Source organism: Zootoca vivipara, chromosome 4, assembly GCF_963506605.1.
Source record: "Zootoca vivipara chromosome 4, rZooViv1.1, whole genome shotgun sequence".
Taxonomy (NCBI): Eukaryota; Metazoa; Chordata; class Lepidosauria; order Squamata; family Lacertidae; genus Zootoca; species Zootoca vivipara.
In genome coordinates this window covers 37,250,544-37,264,259 of record NC_083279.1, presented here as the reverse complement: position 1 = coordinate 37,264,259, position 13,716 = coordinate 37,250,544, and the positions used below count along the sequence as shown (strand labels likewise).

At 41.1% G+C, this 13,716-nt stretch overlaps 1 protein-coding gene across 2 annotated transcripts; it reads left to right on the top strand.

The window, feature by feature from the left end:
• The first annotated feature begins 314 nt into the window (after positions 1–314).
• FANCB (FA complementation group B) lies at positions 315–12,311 on the top strand. 2 transcript variants are annotated; one of them, XM_035114830.2, is made up of 10 exons: positions 315–461; positions 1,778–1,882; positions 2,017–3,051; positions 3,506–3,658; positions 5,182–5,274; positions 6,363–6,491; positions 7,146–7,294; positions 7,617–8,053; positions 9,076–9,313; positions 10,577–12,311. In XM_035114830.2, the coding sequence occupies exons 3-10, from the start codon at positions 2,128–2,130 to the stop codon at positions 10,980–10,982; spliced, it is 2,529 nt and encodes an 842-aa protein (XP_034970721.1). In that variant the 5' UTR covers positions 315–461; positions 1,778–1,882; positions 2,017–2,127; the 3' UTR covers positions 10,983–12,311. The 2 variants fall into 2 exon arrangements, with proteins under 2 accessions (XP_034970721.1, XP_034970723.1); XM_035114832.2 differs by lacking the exon at positions 1,778–1,882.
• The last annotated feature ends 1,405 nt before the right edge of the window (positions 12,312–13,716 follow it).

The following is a 13,716-nucleotide window of genomic DNA, read 5'->3' as shown; positions in this document are numbered from 1 at the left end:
AAAGTCCCCGCCCTTTCTCTCAGCGACTACCAACCAGGCCAGCTCTCGTTCAACAAAAAAGCAAACAAACAAATCATACGTTTCGCACACGCGCGCGCAGACGCGAAACCACAGCCTCCCACTTCCTCCCCCCCTCTCTGGAAGCCACGCCCATTCATTTCCTGGCGTGATTCCGTCCTATCCTACCGCGTCTGACCCTTCGTATCTCCATTTTCGGCCCCGCCCATTTTGTTTGCAACAGCCAATGGCGCTCGGCTTAATGACATAACGTGACGCCATTCCCAGGATTCTTTTGTTTGGCGGGAATCGCGGGATAGTTGGGAGCCTGAGGCTCCGGCTGCTGTTGCTGGAGGGGAATGAATGGGGCTCCCGCGGTCTCCTCGCACGTTGTGTTGAGGCTCATCGGGTCCTTCCCCCACCCGCCCCCTTTGCTCATTCAGATCAGTGGGACCTACTTCCAAGTAAGTGCGCCTAAGGTTGCTCTTTAGTATTCCTACAGAGGGATGCCGACCAGGCAAAGGATGGATATTTCACTCCCTCCCCCCCATGCCAGCGTGTGCCTGTGTGGCGGTTTACAGAACTAATCCCACCCGCTCACAGTGAGGGATTAGTTTGACAATGCTAAAGTCGAGGGATTCTGAGGAGGCAATCTGAACACCTCTTAACTGGGAGTAAGCCCCATTGAGTTCAGTGGGGCTCCCAGCTCAGACTACATGCTTGAAACTTGTGTTCTGTATTTTGTACCCAATAGTATTCCACCTGTATTCTCCTTGCTGCGTGGAACAGTGCATGAATCAGACCTTTGGATTTTGCAAGCAAAGCATTTTAAACTTACTTAACAGAGTGTGCTCCATTTATTGCCAGAGCGCTAGAGAGAAGGGCAAGCTCTGCAAGCAAACTAAATCATTCCCATAGCATGCTGCTGCTTAACTGACTGTTTTAAACCTTGCTGGGGGCTCTTTCCGGCTGGAGAATGTGTAAAGCCCTGCATTTTGAATCTAGGTGCCCAGCCGATTCTTATATTTCTTACTCACACGTGGGTCAGATATATATTCCTCCCACACAAACCAGAGAGAGAAAAGAGTGGTTGTAACCTTATGTGTCATTTGTGTCCTACACCATCAGATAACTAAGATCACATGTGCATGTACTTTTAGAATCGACGCTTCCTTTAAAAAAGAACATATGTGATCACTGGCTCTAACTCAGTGCTGCTGGGTTGGTTGAAATGCAAAAGCTCTTGTATTCTTTTGTAGCTGTTCAGAAGAAACTCTTTAGATTTTATCTCCCTTGATAGCATGACCAGCTGTAGTTGTCAAAATGTCAACTTCCACACAGTGATTAAAGTTACAGGCTTGTCTTCCATTGCATCTGGTCACCTTGGAGCCTGTCTCTTGTATTCCATATCAGTAGTGTATCCCCTATGACATTCCTTTGAGGTTGCTATTGTATACTGTACTTGTTTAACACACGTACATTGAGCTTAGTGGGGCTTGCTTATAAGTAGACATTTTATAGGCGCCCACTGTGAGTCCCTTATCTCTGAAGGATGAAATATCTGAGAAACCGGATCATCTTTAGATTAGAACTTAGCTATTTGTAGCACCATTACTTTTGCATTCCAGAGCAAGAAATGCCTTTAAGGCCTGTTGGTTGAGGTAATTTACATCCTGGGGAAAGCTTGATTATGCTGGACAGCTGTAATTTCCCCTGACATTACATGTGGGATTTACTAGATTTCTGTGTCTAATCTTGATTAGAAACTGTCTAATTTCAGATATTTAGATGTTTGTCACTAGTGACGATTGGCTGGACTAATGCCAGGACTGGATTCAGTGGACCTTACTTCTTGAACATCTATAGGAATTGGCAGCTAAAGAAGGTACCCTTCTGCTTTAACTCGTCTTTAAGTGTAAACAGTACATGGGTGAAAGCAGGGGACCTTATTCAGCCTCACTTGCAGCCTTCCGGGGCCACATCAGTAATAACAATTGCCAAACACTTATTATTTTTCAGATTGGAAAAATGCTGCTCAGGTCAAATGCTGCATTAAACAGAAGAATCATCCTGATGAAAAGCAGGAGACTAACTCATGGTCTTCTTGCAGTGGATGTATTTTAAGGAAATATGTTGATGGATCAGCAAGAGAAGTTGTTGTCATATAATGGGGAACTCCTGATTTTCCAGCTGTCAAAACTGAAATCCACACAGGGCGGCAGTACAAAAGTGATGAAATTGCACGTCAGGAGAATGTCATTTGACAGTTGTACTAAACAGTTTATTGAGACGTCCACCGGGTCATTTAGCGATTGTGAGGATGGTGTGGAAATGATTCATTGCAGCTGTGGATCTGACTTCAGAACAGGAATCCTTCACCCTTGTGTTCTATTGAAGAAGAAGACAAAGAAGAACACAAAATATACTTTACTCTTGCTTCATAACAGTAACAAATTTGAGCTGGTTCTGCATTTTAAATTGGATTATGAACTGAAAGAACCCATAAAGTTGCTTTCTGGCCCAACGGTTTTATGGAGCCATGCAAAAAGCCTGTTTCACATTTCTCCCCAAACTTGCACTGTTTTGTGTGCCCCTGTTCAGCTTTGTTCCATCCAATGGGCGGGTGAGATTAAGGGCGAGGGTGCTGTTGTTCTGGGAACCAAAGCTGCTTGTTTGACAGAGAGAGGCAATGGGCAAAGTGTCCCCAAATCAGATGCATTCATCTGGGGCACTGAGTGCTTTGCCTATGCAGTGGAGAAACAGCAAGTGCTAACAAGGGCCAATTTTGTTCCTCATGCTTATGGCGGCATGGTATCGTGTGTGCACGTTTGCGAAGTCGGTGCCGTGGGAAGCAAGTTCAGGACGTCAGTTGTCGTAGTCACATGCAAAAGCCAAGTCATCATTTTCCAAGATGGTCTGCCAAAAGACATTCACCAGCTTCCATATGAGAATCCTTGTTCTATACAGGTAGCAGCAGTGGAAGGAAACAGCCAGTTGCTAGTTGTAACCTTTGCTTCAGGAGATGTGTGTGCACTATGGAAGCGTAATTTACAGGTATTGATCTGATACTTTGTTCTTAGGCTTGCAAATGTTCTGCCTTCTTATGTTACGCAATATGCTCAACACAAATCTCTGCAGAAACTGATGCATGTATTGAGTGATAGAGCTTGCCTGTATTCTGTTTTTCCACAATAAGCAGGGCCCAAAACGGCTTACAGAAAAACATTCAAAACATTGTATTTCCAGTGCTCTGTATTTCAAATAGAACATATCAGTAAATTCAAAATGACAAACAACAACAACAACAACAACAAAACGCAATTTGGAAAACACAGAATAAATTCAGTATTACAAAAATGCTCGAAATGTCGGTTATAACTGTAGTTAGTGCATTGTGGTCTAGCTGCTGCTGCACCATGCTAGCTTAAGCTATGTAATATGAGAATATTTTCATTTCATGTAGATATTAACAAAATGAAAACATTTCCAATGTCACATTGCATTGCAGGTGGTTTCTTCCTGGAAAAATGTGAGGTCTGTTCTAGTAGATGATTTTGCTGGCATTGGAACAGAACAAATCTTAGTTCTTCTAAAGACTGACTCCATTTCGGAAAGTTTAAATACATTTCAAATATCAAATTTTGGAAATGTTCACCATGTGGTAAGATTTACTGATTGGGGAAATTGTTGGGAAAGGTTCCAGTAAAAGGTATTTGGCAAAGAGTCATTTGCTTTTTAATTAATGTTTCTGTTGTTTGCAGTTTAGTGTGGGGTTGGCATCTATTAATTGGATGCTTCACAGCTTGCTTTGATTCATATTGAAGAGGTTTGGAAGAAGTTGTGCCTTGCAGAATCAAATGCCTTTCATAACTGCAGTGACCTTGTTTTGACATAATGCTGAACCATGCCTCTGAGAACCTTTGTCTTGCATATGCTCCCATCTCTGGCACGGCTACAAGGAAGAATTAAAAAAGCTTCCTTTTTAGATTAACTGCATTTTGCAGTTAATTCAAATGAACCAGTTAATCTTAACTGTAGTCTATTGAACAACTCAACTTAAAAGAATAGTTTCTGAAGTTAAGTTGTTTCAGTTAAGCACATTGAAGATCAATGGCACATGAAACTGGTTAATCTGAAACAGGAACAGAATGTTCTGGTCTTGCAGAGGTGAGATGGGAAGTGCTTGATCCTAATACTTAAAGCTTACCTGAGAACAAGCTGCAGTTATGTCCAAACTGGGCTACTGTGCACTATCAATCTCATATTTCAACTGAAAACCAGTAGGTGTGGTGTAGAATATTTTTAAATGGTTAGACTATAATTAAAGTACATATGTTTTAATAAATCTATATTGCATCAAATCTACAATATTATAATTAAATGTAACATCTATATATATAAAAATGTAAATTGGCCATGTCTGTTAGTATCCACGTTTCAACAAAACTGCTTGACCGATTGCATTCAAATTTTGACACAATGCCGCTTGCGGATATGAGACCAACCCCGTACCGTTTTCAAAGACAGATGTCACACCTGTGCCAGGTAAAAAACCCCAACCCCCGTGTTTCAAAACACACCACTCAGACGAAAATGCATTCTGGGAAAAGAACCAGGTTGCAAACCAGCGCCCTCTAGTGGCGGCTACACTGGTACTGCACCTATAAAACCTTCCCTCTCAACAGCACCTCAGCTCCCATTTACATACTAGGCTGAAGCCTTTACAGACTAGGCCAAATGGAGGTACTGACTCGCCTGGGTGGGGGTTGGGGGTAGGGGGGGGGCGGGATAGGTCAGGACATGGTGGGACCAGTCACAGGGATGAGCTGGGGGTGGGGGGAAGAGGGGGTGTGATACTTGATCGGCACAGTGGGGGGACTCACAGGGATGTGCCTGCGTAAACAGAACATGTGTAAAACAGGGGGCTCTGAAGGTGAGGGGAGTCTGAAGGGGAACTCTGAGTCTCCATTTAACAGACTGAGCCACAGCAACATGTGGCAGGGCCAGCTAGTTTATTATAAAAATACAGAAATGTAAGCTTTGAAGTGGATACAATTGTCATTTTCACTGAGGTGGCATATGAATGGAAGACTTTTACTTGGTCCTTGTGTGGCTCAGAGTTTTCCACATTCGTGCCTCGCTTACTTTCAGGCATAGAGCTAAATATGTTTTGCCTGTCTTTAGAATAACATAAGCTATGAAGATGACTCACATTCTACACAAGAGCTACAAAAGAACCACTTCCTTACTATCAAAGGACTTGAAGCAAGATTGCAGGTTTGGATCCATTATCTGCCTCTTGATATGTCTTGACAACTCGGGGTTTGTTTCGTTTTAACGAACTTCCATGTAGCATAAACTCTGTTTTGGATCACTCCATTTCGTTGATGTTTGCAAATGCAGAACCAGGCAGTTGTACTGAGTATTCCCTGCTATAATTACTTTTGAGTATAAATACAGTTGTGTTGAGGGAATCTTAACTTCCTGGAGTGTTTAACTTGCTCGCTGTATTCTGTGGCGCTTACTTTCAGGTAAATGTGCACAGGGCTATAACCTTGCTGTCTTCAGATTTTGAAGTACTGATAGCCATCACTAGTTTGTTTGGAAGCTAGGAAAGACAAGCTTATTGCCCATGATTCACTTTCCAACCCAAATTAAGCACTAGGAATTACAGTATTGTCGCACTGTTGACTGGCCTCCTTCTACTGCTTTGTATAAGTCCTTGGAAGCCTAATGTTGAGATGATGATGCTTTTCTTATTGTATGTGCCTTGCTGCTGACTTTATTTTACATCACGTTTTGTGCTTGTCCACTGTGGATGACACATATAATCTTAGCTGCTACTTTGCTGTGAATTCCTATGAAACACTTATAAAGACCTTTGATGGGAACATGCCAGTGGCCAGAAATGATAGGAATTCATTCATTCCCATTCAACCTTTACTGGCATAATTTAGAGTTGCAGATGGGCAAAATCGGGAGGGCTACAGATTAGCAGTTTAGGTGTCCAAGGGATACATGCAAAGAGCAGAAGGGGATCTACATCAGCCTAGCTGAGGACAGGGAGTGTAAAAGTAAGGCAGGTTGCTGAAAGAAACTTGATGTCCAAAGTTCAGGTAACTGTACAATTTCTGCAGTGAGTAGCTACAGATTTTTTCTCTCTGCATTGTCGGTTTCGTCAAATAATTATCACAGCAACCACAGAACTTCCCATTTCTATGTTAAGCTATGGTTTTTATTTTAACAACGAGAGAGGAATCTACAAGTGTTAGCTCGTACCGGTCTTATAATACCTTGCAAAAGAAAAGCATCTACTCTCGCAATGCCATCATCATGAACTCTCTAACTCCTTTTGTATCCCATAGGCTGGCTTTGCTTCTGTTCAAGAGCTACAGCAGCATTTACGGCTCAAAGAAAAGGTTCTGGTGGAAAGTTGTGGAGCATTGATTGACCTAGTTCAAGACCAAAAACACAGTCTTCCAAGTGCGGAAAAGGTATACTTCATGAAGATTTTTTCCCCTCTGTAACAGAGACATGGTTTTTTAAAAAATATATAAACAGGTTTTGTTTCCATTCTTCTATAACAGGCTTCCAATACTTTGCATAAGAGTCACTCATAGGTAGCTGTAACCATGTAAGAAATATTTCTCCATGTTTGGGGTCAGCTTTTTTCACTAAAGCCAAAAATAGCCGATCTTTAAGGAAATACAGGTACAAAATTTTGTTGCTAAAGGACATGACTATCACAGAAAGGTTCCTATGCCATACGTATATTTTCAGCTCAAAGCATTGCAATCACTGGTTCTTTTCCATAGTTTATGTGGAGTAATACAGAGCTCTATCTGTTCACCAATTGGTGGAATTCTCTCTCAAATTAGAACAAAGGAACAATTCAAAATGGGCGCAGTTTTTGAAGTTTTCAGATAGGTACATAGCTGCAACTGTTAGTTGGAAAAAAAGAACCCTATAGAGGGTTACGGAAACTCTTCAGCATATTTTTGTTGTAAAAGTGGAGTGTACCATACTGATTAATCTTTTAGCTGAAATATATAAAGAGTAGTAGTGTTTTCCTGGTTCCAGAATTGTTTGAACTGTGACATAATCTTGTTTTGGGCATACGTGTAAATGTGTGTATCTTTTCTTGAAAGGCAGGTCTTGTTTCCCTCTGGGATGAAACGTTGGATAATGGCACATCAACTCCATCTATAGACAAAGAGCAGCTTGTACAGGAGGTTTGGTACCGTGTGGTGGACGACAACTTAGTAGTTGGAGTAAAACTAATGGACACATATGACTTGTAAGTTGCATAAATCTTATACATTGACTACCGATAAACGCTGTTATTGGTAAAGATTATATCGCCTACAACTGCAACATTTAAAAATAGAAAGTAGAAAAGTTAAGAATTGCTCTGAAAGAAGATGCAAAAATAAACAAATCCTGAGTTAGATTTCCTGTACGTTAGATTTATATGGTGTACAGTAAATGAAAGGTATGTTTTTGCTACTATGAAGAAACTGTAAATCTCAAGTATATCAAGAGAAGATCACTGTACATTGCCAATCCTGCATTTCTTTTTTTTTTATTTCTTAAGTCTGCATTTTTCTTTTTTTGTACAGGCTGCTCAGTGACGTCCGTTTATCTTTGGTAATGGGTCGGAAATGCCCTTCGGCTTTTCCAGCTAAGTGCCGCTGCAGCATAGTTGCATTGAAGAAAGCTGCGCTGGCAGAATCCGCATCCCATTGGCATCAGGGGCCGCTGCTTAAAAGGATCAAGCTGGATTGCCATAATGGGAAGGAGGGCAATGGGGAACCTTCTCAGGTGAAGGCGGATAGGACAAAAACCTTCACTGCAGTTACCCAGCTGTCCCCTTTCTTAGCATTGCACGAAGTAGGCTGCGTGGTACTGTTACACGCCACGAAGAGGAGCTGCAGAGACGGCGAAAGTCTGCAGAGAAGCAAAAAGATGACTTTCTTATGTGGGAAGATTTTATTAAGTCTGGCTGAGATTTCTGCTGAAAAACATTCGATAAATCTAAAAGATTATAAATACACAGGTAAACTTTTTTATGCAGGGACTGGTAAGCTACTTGCTGTACTTCTTGTACTATTTATTTAAAAGCTAGAACTACAGGTTTGTAGTATATGAAATGTTGAATTGCAAGTAAGTCTTCAAAAGGTTTTATTTATGTAATGATAAGATGACTTCAAATAGGAATCAATTCCAGTATGATAGTGAGGCAAATAAAAATAAATTCCAGTGGAAAAATCCCAGGACAAGGCCCTGTTTCGACAATTCTTCATCAGCAATGTTTTAATGGTCAGAGTGTACCAAGTATTTGAATTCATCTTATCATTACATAAATAAAACCTTTTGAAGACGTACTTGAAATTCATCTTCCTCCTGGCCCGAGTTCTTACAATTTACTGTTTATTTCTGGACTTCACCAAGAACTCCAATTTCTGCAGTATATGAAATGTTGACTTTAGTTTGCAGACCTGATCAGGAATTGAACCCAGAACAGGTTTACTTGGTTTCTGACTTAGATATTTTGCCAGTTCTGTCCCAAAGAGCTGAATAGGTGGCAATAGTTTTCTTTAGAGCCAAAACATTACTTAAAAAAACAATGGAACACTTAACATTTCTCCCCATCTCTTAAACAATGTCTCTTCTCTCTCTCTCTCATTCCACCCCACTCTGATCTGGATGAAAGCTTCAAATTTAATTTGTGTCACTAGGAAGATGACTTAGTATTTCTGAAGAAGCCACCTGAACAACAAAGAGCTTGTTCTGGGTTGGTTTTAGGGATGATATGCAGTGTTACTACGCTGATTTTAAATTACTTGTTGGCACCAAGAGTTTAAAATAGGGCAGCAAAAATTAACCACAAATGCCTTCCTATCATAAAATTATCATAAAATAAGCTAGTCTAAAGGAATGCAATATCTAGATCTCAGATCTGATCTAGGATTTTGCTTAATTGAAGGATTTAAAATGAAGGGGAAACAGTTGAAGGGATGCTTTGAATTCCCTGCACACCGTTTTAATTTCACGAATGCTTTTCTGCCCCTGCTGCAGGCTCCATAAAAGATCTTGTTGCACTTTGTGCAGTATCACACAAGGTGTCACTTCAAATCATTTCCTCTGACTATACATTGATTCACATAAAAACATGGCTGCAGGAACAAATGGAGTGTGCAGCAATAAAAGAATATCCTGATACTTTCATCTCTTGTAAATCCGGAAATCTGAACGGCACTGTCTTCAGGTGGAATCTCAAAACACCATTCGAAGGAACTTTAACAGTGTTTTACAGGTAATGGCAATTGAAAAGCTGGAGATACCTTTCTCACCTCATTTTGCCTTGTGAGCATGACAGCTATAGACATTGCTGTGCTAGCAATCTAAGTCCATTTTGAATGGCTGTGCTATGCTAGCTAGATGAGTAGGTTATTGGATTCGCTTGTAGACATTTTAATTGATCTGCATAGGTGAGCATGGAAGACCCCGCAACTATAATTACAGCGGCTTCATTCAATGAAGATGATATAAACTTGAAACAAGACACCTTGTGGAATTTTCAGAACTAACATTGCTATCTACCTTATGGAAACATGATGTCCCACTTTGAATTTGGTATTCAAGCAAACCAGGTAGAAGCAGATGGGCACAGCCATAGAAAATACATGTAACTACCCTATAATTTTGCTCAGTCATTTTAGAGGATGTTTTTTACAGGATAGGTTTTCACTGTTAACATGATCAGTGAATATTCTTCCAAGTATTCTACCTTAGTAAGAGCTTTTAAATGCAATAAAACGTCAAGTTGTGAAACACATATCTGTTATGGCTTAATTCACTCTCGCAAACATGTTTAGATCCTATTTCACATAGGGTTTCATTGCCTTGGTCATGGAACTCGGCTCACTGAATAGCTTCAAAGAACCTCATTTCCCCTTTCAAAGATTACTAACACCAAACATAATCAGTTACAATGCATATTTTGAGCACAGCATTTAAACAGATTGTTTAAGTGGAAGCCAGGCGTGGGGAACTCACAGTCCCCATAGGCCAGGCATAGGCAAACTCCGGCCCTCCAGATGTTTGGGACTACAATTCCCATCATCTCTTACCACTGGTCCTGTTATCTAGGGATGATGGGAGTTGTAGTCCCAAACGTCTGGAGGGCCGGAGTTGGCCTATGCCTGCCATAGGCTATTGGGCTCCGACTCTCATCAGCCCTAGCCAGCATGGTCAACAACAAAGAAGGTAAGAGTTGTGGTTGAGAGGACTGTAGGTTCCTCATCCCTGCTCTAAACCTTAATTGTCACTTGACACCTCCTCCTCAGGGAACATTACTGTCAGTATAACTTGCTGAGCCCTGCTTGCTTCTGCCTTTCCCCATACTTCACATTTGTTCCAAAGGGAAATTCCCCTTTTCACCTTTCAGTTAAAGCATAAGTATGGTGCTTCGTGTTCTGAAAGCTTCTGGTTTACATTTAAACTTCTGCTGGTGAATTTTTATGAACTATGATAACTGACCTTTTTTGCTTTCTTTTTTTACAAATCTGCTTTACAGACATAAAACGATTTTGTTCCAGTGCCTTCATAACCTCACCGGATCGTTGCCACCAGCCTGTAAGATAAAACCACTAAGGGTAGGAAGCAAGAAGGTACTTGCTGAACAGCTTGCACTAACTTTAGAAAAGGAAATGGTCACTCTCCGGCAAGCTTCCTCCGCAGCGCTAAGCCAACCTGAAAACCGCTTGTCTCTGATTTATGAGGAGAGCAAAGAAGCAAGTAGCGTCTCTGCAGTGCAGCAGTTCAGAGAGCAGTTTCAAAGGGAGCAGAAGCAGTGCATGCTGGGCATGAACCGAACAGTGGGTGGTGCCCTGTACAGGAGACTCATTTTGAATGTATTTGAATCGCAGCTGAGTTCTGACACAATTGCATGGCAGTGCTCATTACTCGGCAAACTTCTTTGACTTATTTCTTAGCCAAAGCTATAACGCGGCGCACTTCACATTCCTGTTTATGATTAAATTGAGGAATCCATTAGTGCGCTTATTTCTGTTCAGCAAGTGATCAATTGCAAGGGAATCATTTTACAACGTTTCAAAGAGCTACAGTGAAATGCCTGCCTGAGCAAAAAGTATGGTGGTCAGTAAGCTGCCTTCTGTCAGTATTCTGTATTGAGACTCCCCACGCTTGTGCATCTCTACTTAGAGCAACAGGTTGGGAAAGAGAGACAGAGGCCTTGGTTTGCTGTCACCTGCCTTCTTCTGTTTGGCTCACGCTGCTGTTTCGTGTACCCAACAGATTTCTAGGAGTCTGTATTTCACTATAGCTTCGGAAAAGATCCTGCATCATAAACTCGGCACCCTGATACAATGGGAGAGTAAAGATAGCCATTGTTTGTTTTTTCACTGAGAATTGGTTGCGCAGCAGCTTGCTATCCTAAATAGGTCACAGAAGTACTGTGGCCAAAATACTCAACTGAAAATGAGTTGGCAAGAGGTATTTCTACAATTTTTTCAAAACTGCATCTCAGTACATTTCTCTTCTCATGGGTACACGTCTGCTGTTCCGTGAACAAAGATACCCAGAATATATTTCCATTAGGTATCTTTTAAACTTCTATGCATACTTGTGCGAGGAATGTTGCAGACGTTAGCCAACCTGTTGGCACATCCCAAAGTCAGCCTCTGTTTCATGCTTTTATGTTTCCAAAAAGCCTTTCTCCAATGATACTTTTCCTTTCCAATAGCTCCACTACACTCATTTTTCTTTGGACACTTTTTAATCTTTTTGTTGTGGTGGAGTAGAAGCTTTCCACTCATCTTTGCCCAGTTAACATAAAATACATTTGATTCTCTTGACTACAGTTGGAAAATGTAATGCACAACATACATTGCATTTGTGATTTTACAGACTGATACTTGAGTTGCTGAGCAACCGAAAGCTAGCAATGTAGGCAAATCAGATTCTTGGGTTTCTAACAAATGTTAAATCTTGGTATGTCTGGAGACAGGCTTTTTTAAATATTTGCCTTACTTGTTTACATGCATGTTGTAACCTGTTTTTTAAGCTACAGTAACAGGAAACTTGAACATGCCACCTATTAAATATCATCAAACTTCCCAATAAACATTGTTTATTCCATATTGGGATTACAGAATTGTTCTTCATTTCATATATCGGTGAAACGAAGCAGTTTCCCTGCAGCTGTGCAGAGAGCTGAAAGCTCATTAATAATCTTCATGTGCTAAACGGTGTTTTTAATGGGTTTCCAAATCTCTGCTCAGACCTATACATTAGCATGGCTATTTAGTATATGCTTCCACCACCCTTCCACCACCCTTCTGAGTGATCCCCCCTCCCCTCCCCCTCCCCACCCCTCCCCACCCCTTCTCTACATAAGTGCCTGGGGACTTCTATTTCACTGTATCTGAAGAAGTGTGCATGCACACGAAAGCTCATACCAAAATAAAAACTTAGTTGGTCTTTAAGGTGCTACTGAAGGAATTTTTTTATTTTACTTCGACCCAGACCAACACGGCTACCTACCTGTAACCATGGCTATTTAGTGTCATTCTTCTCAATAGGTCCCTTAGATGTTATGTTCTGCAAATGGGGCCTGCTGCAAAATATTTCGGATTGGGAGTCTTCCTGTTGAGAGTTCTTGCCAGCCACGTTCTCTCTTTGTCCCATGCCCTCTGGTCCTCCTCTTCACAATTTTCTGCTTTCCTCTGCAACAGTCCCCTTCTATTCCAGGAAGCATGTTCGGTCTTTCTCAAGCTCTTCTGTGGGTTTTTACCTTTCATGGTATTTTTTTACTGTGTGTCTGCAAACTTGAGGTTTTCTCCATGGATGTTGTCTCCTGTGATTGATGGTGCCATTCTGGCTACGTAAGGGTCTATCATTTATAGAAGAAGCCTGTTTCTTCAAATTTATATCCTTACTTTAAAATTGTTTTCTTCATGTAGAAGAGATGGAGAGGGGGAAATACAGAATATTGTAGGCTACAGCTGCTTCTTTTGCTAGAAGCCTATTGAGCGACAACTTTCTTAGGGCTGGGTTTACATGTGTTGCAAAAGATGTTAAGCTTTTGATAACTACCCCATGTAATAAACTGCCTGCAAATACAAAGAAATATCCGGCAGCCATTTGAGTGACTCCTTGGAAGCTTTGACTGGCAATTTTCTGAAAACATTATCATGCACTTGTAGAGAGTAATCCATTAAACACTCTTGAAAGTAGAATTCTGGTCATTGGTTTGATATGTGGAACGAACTGAGTTCATAAAAGCTGTTCATTTTTGTACTTGTCACTGAATGAAAGAATTTTACCCCTTTTGTGTTGGCCTTTTAACCTGGCAAGACTTCAAGCAAACATCTTCATAAACTCAAGTAACCTCTCAGGTTCGCCAGTGCTTCTCAAGGGCTGCAGAGCCTGCTTTGTTGCACCCATGAGTGCACATAAATGCTTCTGTGAACTCTTGCTTCTGGGTAGAGGAAAAGTGCAGAAATAACTGCTTGACGTGTTAGTATCTCCCCATATTTTCCAACCGGCAACGTCTATTTCAGAATAATTCTGCAGTTTGATTAGGTTTTTATTGTCTCCCTCAGTTCCACAGATTAAAATGATTGCCAGGTCATTGTAATGCTTGGCACAGGCGTGGGAGTCTGTGCAAAAAACAGGACTCCATGTGGCCAGTCA

What these genes read in the sequence shown, in the direction of transcription:
- FANCB (XM_035114832.2), top strand. Translation starts at nt 2,128, where the DNA reads ATGTTGATGGATCAGCAAGAGAAGTTGTTGTCATATAATGGGGAACTC. An exon ending in TATGGAAGCGTAATTTACAG is followed by an intron (nt 3,052 to 3,505) that starts GTATTGATCTGA and finishes ATTGCATTGCAG; the next exon opens with GTGGTTTCTTCCTGGAAAAA. An exon ending in ACTTTAACAGTGTTTTACAG is followed by an intron (nt 9,314 to 10,576) that starts GTAATGGCAATT and finishes TCTGCTTTACAG; the next exon opens with ACATAAAACGATTTTGTTCC.